Source organism: Erythrolamprus reginae, chromosome 2 (genome assembly GCF_031021105.1).
Source record: "Erythrolamprus reginae isolate rEryReg1 chromosome 2, rEryReg1.hap1, whole genome shotgun sequence".
In the NCBI taxonomy this organism is placed as follows: Eukaryota; Metazoa; Chordata; class Lepidosauria; order Squamata; family Dipsadidae; genus Erythrolamprus; species Erythrolamprus reginae.
In genome coordinates this window covers 196,601,032-196,607,031 of record NC_091951.1, presented here as the reverse complement: position 1 = coordinate 196,607,031, position 6,000 = coordinate 196,601,032, and the positions used below count along the sequence as shown (strand labels likewise).

The 6,000-nt window shown below is 38.2% G+C and overlaps 1 protein-coding gene across 2 annotated transcripts in view; it reads right to left on the bottom strand.

Moving 5' to 3' along the window:
* Positions 1 to 3,361: 3,361 nt before the first annotated feature.
* Positions 3,362 to 6,000, bottom strand: part of COL5A3 (collagen type V alpha 3 chain) — a 164,098-nt gene continuing 161,459 nt past the window's right edge. For both annotated transcript variants that reach the window (XM_070741057.1, XM_070741058.1), the window contains 2 exons: positions 5,475 to 5,711; positions 3,362 to 4,942 (listed from right to left, as the gene is read on the bottom strand). In XM_070741057.1, the coding sequence (XP_070597158.1) occupies positions 4,796 to 4,942; positions 5,475 to 5,711 (384 nt within the window). In that variant the 3' untranslated portion in view covers positions 3,362 to 4,795. The remainder of the gene's footprint in view (positions 4,943 to 5,474; positions 5,712 to 6,000) is intronic.

Genomic DNA, 6,000 nt, shown 5'->3' with positions numbered 1-6,000 from the left:
TATCATGATAAAATAAGATTAAAAGAGCTAATTTGCAAGTGCTGTTGTTAGTAGTTTTGAATTGCATTAATTATGGCCATTTTATAAAGCAGGTTTGACCAAAACTTGGCCAGACACTATGTATGCTGTCCTTGTTCGAGATAGTGCTTAAAGTCCTTGTATTCAGAATTACATTTTCTTTGAAAGCTGTGTGTATGAAAATCTTGCTTGGTATAACTCATCATGCAAGTGGGATGTGTTGTTACTTTGAGAAGAAGCACAGGCACTCTGTTGATGATCAGAGGAACTGTCCTCTTCTCTTCCTCCACCCACTCCCTTTTAAAATATTTCTGCATAAGGCCAGGCTTTTGAATTAATAAGGAACTGGTGTCTACCAAATCTCTGATAATTAAGTGCCAAAAATGAATAAAATGGACAGCTCAAAAAAGTATGGGATGAGACAGATAATAACTATTTGAATTTAACCCTGCTGTTCTGTTCGAAAAAAGTTCCTAATGTTATGTTCCCGGGTCACCCTGACCCGGACCGAAAACTCTTCATTTGCAGTGCTTATGTTTGGTCTTTTTGAAAGCTTTTTTCACCTGGAAACATGTTTGAACATTTCTGCACACAATGGAATGAAAATTGAACTGAAAAAATTAATCCTTATTGGTTTATTTTGCACATAAATGTGCCTCCCCCCCCTGTTTTTGTGAAAGTTTTTTCAATTTATGGATAGTTTTGCTTGCAAAATCCATTCTATTTTACTAAAGTTGGTGTGGGATTGGTAGCTTGAACATTTCTGCACACAATGATATGAAAATTGAACTGAGAAAATTAATCCTTATTGGTTTATTTTGCTCATAAATGGGCCCCCATGCTTATACTCAAATAGGCTTATACTCGAGTAGACTTATACTCGAGTATAAAATGATATGGTCTTATATTCAAAAATAAACCAATAAGAATCATTTTTTTTCAGTTCATTTCTATTTTTCTTATGTTTAGGATTGTTCAATTTAGTATATCAAAACTTTTGAGTTTATTGATAATTTTGCCTGCAAAATGCATTCTATTTTACTATTCTATTTTGGTGTGGGATTGGTAGCTTGAACCTTTCTGAACATAATGATATGAAAATTAAACTGAAAAAATGATCCTTATTGGTTTATTTTGCTCATAAATGGGCCCCCATGCTTATACTCAAATAGGCTTATACTCGAGTAGGCTTATACTCGAGTATAAAACAATAAACCAATAAGAGTCATTTTTTTCAGTTCATTTATATTTTTCTTATGTTCAGGATTGTTCAATTTAGTATATCAAACCTTTTGGGGGAAAATTCCTTAGGGATTTGTAGCCTTAAAAAATATAAATTGACACGAAATTCAAAAAGGATGGGGGGAGGGGCTTTTTGATCAAAATAAAAATATAAGTCTCAATTTTTCCAGTTCAATTTTCATATCATTATGTTCATAAATGTTCAAACTAGTTTTCCAGTGGAAAAAGTTTTCAAAAAGACCAAATTCAAGTACCTAAAAAAAATCATTTTGATCCGGGTCTATATGACCCGAACAGAGTAAATGTGACTTTTTTTTTGCCAAGAAAAAAATTTTTCCCCCACCCCCACAAATATTTTTTTGATGATCAGCATTGTTAAATTGAGTAAATGAATGCGTAAGATTTTAAAGAATATTTCGGATTTGGAGCATAAAAAAATAAAAAGTGAAAATTGTTGCAAGCAGCCAGGGGGGGGGGAGGCCTTATTTCTGATGTTAAAAAAACAGTAAGAATCATTTTTTTCAGTTCCTTTATATTTTTCTTATATTCAGAAATGTTCAAGGTACCATTCCCACACCAACTCCAGTAAAATAGACTGCATTTTGCAAGCAAAACTATCCATAAATTGAAAAAACTTTCACAAAAACGGGGGGGGAGGCACATTTATGGGCAAAATAAACCAATAAGGATTAATTTTTTCAGTTCAATTTTCATTCCATTGTGTGAAGAAATGTTCAGGCTACTTTCCAAGTGAAAAAAGCTTTCAAAAAGACCAAACATAAGCACTGCAAATGAAGAGTTTTCGGTCCGGGTCAGGGTGACCCGGGAACATAACATTAGGGAGTTTTTTTTTTCAGCAAGAAAGAAACCTCCCACCCCCCAAAAAAAATTCTCATAGAGAGAACCCCTGAAATGATGAAAAGTCATGAAATTTCAAGTTTCAGATATGCAGGGAAAATTTTTTACAGGGTCTCAAACCTTGATTTCGGGTCTCACAGACCCGAACAGAACAGCAGGGTTAAGACTCCCTTTGCTCTATTTAGCAGCCCATTTGCTGCTGAAGATAATATTGATCTATAAAAATGCTCTCATTTTTCTGCGAGAGTTAATGTAGGAGAAAGGAACACTTCCCATACATACCTTTATTAAAGCCCCATACCTTTATTAAAATCACTATATGACACAGGCTCTGATGAAAGTATATCGCTCTTTCTTGAACTTGACTTTAAAAAAAAAACCTCCTCCAATCCTAGCCAATCAGAAAACTTAATATAATATGATGTCACAGTGCCATCTACATAGCACAATAGGGCTGTGTTGAGATCACAGAGGACTGTTCAAGCTCCCACTGATTGGAGAAGAAAAATAGGATACAATCGTTTTGTGCCAGGTAGTTTCTAATATCTACTGATTGTCACACCCACAAATATGTACTACTATTTCATGCCAAGACTTTTTAGTTTTAGACAGGAATAAGAGCACATTTGGTATAAATGCCATGATCATCTCGTATATAAACATTGTAAATGGGGAATCTGGGATTCTATGAACCCATGAAAGGACACATTTGTGGGTGTGATAATATTCCTTAAATGTATTCTTTCCCTTTTCAGCTCAGCACTGGTCACTGAAATACAATTTTCAACACAGAATTAAATCTCTGTCTGATGCCAAGAAAGATGCTGTTGGTGAGTAGCACAGGAGGGGAGTGAAAATCCCAGTTCCAGAGATATTCTCCTCAATGAAGCAAAAATAACAAAATATGTCCCTTTTCTGTCAAACACGCAGGGCATTATTGATATAAAATTTTACATGTGGTTCCCTCCAATCTCAGCAGTGAAAATACAATAACTATCAAGTTGATGCCTTTGCTCTGCTTAAGGCTACCTCTGCCTCAGCAGGGAAAATACTGGTTGTCTAACGATCAGGCAGAATTCTGATTATCGCTCAAAAGAACAAAGTGGAAACCTATCCTGCGCATACCACATTTGGTACGTAGCTACAAATTCAGAACAACTGAAACCCAGCCCAGCAGTTCTCCTATCAGCCTTAAAATCCTGTATTGCAGAGTCTTTCCAATCCAGCTGATACAGAAATGGTGGACAGTCACGTTTCGTGGTTTAATGAGGGTTGTTAGGTGAATACAGTAACCATCATACATGGGTTGACACATACATACCCATTTTGTGCCACAGCCTGAGATACATGGAAGCATAAAAATAGGGGCACTTAGCACCAGTGTGAGGAAAATTCAGTGATAAATGAACATGGCACAGTGCAGAAGGCAAAACTCAAGGTACATGCTCCATCTCTGAATAGGCTGTTGTGCTTCAAGGACTCTGTTAAGTGTCTTGCTAGAAGAGAACCAAGCTTTACTGTACTTTCTTTCCTCCCTAAGGAGAAAACATGTCAGAATCACTTGCCAAAACTTACAAGTCTTCCCAACTTAGTGCCCTACAGCTGTGTTCAGTCTACAGCTCTCAAAGTTTCCATTCAAGTTTTCCATCCCAAAACTAATGGTGGTTGCTAAATTGGGGAAGAATGCCTTAGAGGAGTCTGTTGAGCATGGATAATATGACAGATAAAGGAGACTAGTGAGTATGGCTTGTGGTTACTCTTTCCAACATGAAGATGATAGTGGGATTACAGAGTTACGGTGAAGTTCTTGTTATAAATATAAACAATGGGCAACAGTAAGACTTTCTGTGTCTTGCTACACAAACACCATTTGATATTAAGATAGGAAAAGAAGATAGTGATTATTTTTCCCAAGAGATGCAAACTCTAAGTGTAGTATCTGGATAGTTTTTGGTTGTTGCAGAGAAATATATATCAATTAATCTCCTTTGGAAGGAAGAGATGGAAGAGTCCTATAGACTAACCAAATTGCATTCCATTGTCTTGCCAAAACACTTATCAATTGAGTTGAATTCAATACAATACAGTTTTAAAATATGGATATCCTATGCTTATTCCTTACATCAGTACAGTAATTTGTTTTTCTGTGGTTGCCCTTTAGTTCCAAAATGATTGCGCTACTTCTCCATCCTTTCCCATTGCCCATGTCTCAGCATACATGGCTGTGCTGATGGATTTGTCCTGAATTTCCAATTCCCAACATGCTTCAGGCATAACCTTGACATCCCCGTGTCCTTTTTTGCGTTGGTGTTCAACTATGGAAAATGTGGTCTCCATTTATCCACATTGCTACGGTGGCCAGATCTGACCAGTCAGTCCAGTGCTTCACTAAGACGGCATAATAGCACCAATAATGGAGCTGCAACAAGAGAGGGCCCTGGCTCAGTCTGAACCCAGTGCAACTCCTCAAAAGTCATACCCTGAGGGACCTTGGCCGCATAAATAGGAGGCTGTCATCAGGTTAAATACAACGGCAGGTCTTTGCAAGGCTGACTCTATTCCTGCACCCCTCCACACCCCACACCCACCCACCAGTGCAGAGAGAAAGGGATTTTAATTCTCTCTTTTCTAGAGGTGGTCCAACAGGGTCTAGAGGGAGTGTCCATGTTTGGAGGGTTCAGCCACCGAAGCAGACTGGGCCGAGCTCAAAGCCAAACTTTTGATTGGTATCTCCAAAATCCTGAACAGCCACATCAACCAATGGTAGATGCTCCACATATTGTGTCACCACTTGTAGAACTGTCCGCTCCTGACCTTTGCGTACCTGAAAGTAGAGAAGATAACTTCAAAAACAAAATCTTGAAGGTGTGAAATAATGGCTGCATCAGAGTTTGAAAACGTTTCATCAGAGGTTTCAGCAAAACAGTAATTCAAACATGGTCGGGAAAGCATATCATCCCTTAATTCATCAAGCATGGACCAAAGAGACAATGGCTTTAAATTCAGAAAAGTATGGGTATTTTTCTCAGAGTGGAATAGTAAGGAATATTTTATTCTGGTCTTTTAACATGTCTCCACTATTATGGCTCATATGAGAGTTGGCAAATGCTGCAAAAGAAAGATGAAAGGGAAGAAGTCATTGGAAGGGTTTTTGGAGCAGATAATTTTCCTTCATGATAATTTTGGAATACTCAAAGTTCCATCCTGCGATGGTGATCACACAAGCCGGTACCGTCACTTTAAAGCCCAGGTGTAATCACTCTGATCTGCAATTCACAGACTCATTTTATGTTATGGGGATGAAGATCAAGCAATACTAAAATAGAGATACAAAAGCTAGAACAATGCTCTCTCACCTGGCAGCCATCATACAAGGCATGGATGGGAGTTTCTGTGCTGTTGTGCATCAACTCCTCCTCATTGAAAGCCTGAAAATGCAGAGCCTTCATGTGGCTGTTGGTGTCAGCTTCATACCAAGCAGCCATATTTTGGCAGAGGAGGGTGAAGTTCTGCCGGGCAACAGCACTCAACAGGCGTAGGAATGTGAGTTGAGTGACCAGTACAGGGTTGCCATCTGCATCCACATAGGAGAACTGGGAAGGAGAAGAGAAATGGTGGGTCAATAGAAAACCACTATGTTCTTTCCTGTCTATGCTGCAACCTCCTCACAAATAAAGTGGCTATAATTACACTACACACTAAGCCTTTTATGATCCACTTAGCTTTGAATTCAGCAATTCTACTATGCAAACAATGGACTGAGTGCATTGTTTGAACCTGGCAGCTACCAAAAGAGCCAGCACAGTCCTAGGCTGCATTAACAGAGGTATAGAATCAAGATCACCTGAAGTGTTAATACCACTTTATAATGCCTTGGTAAGG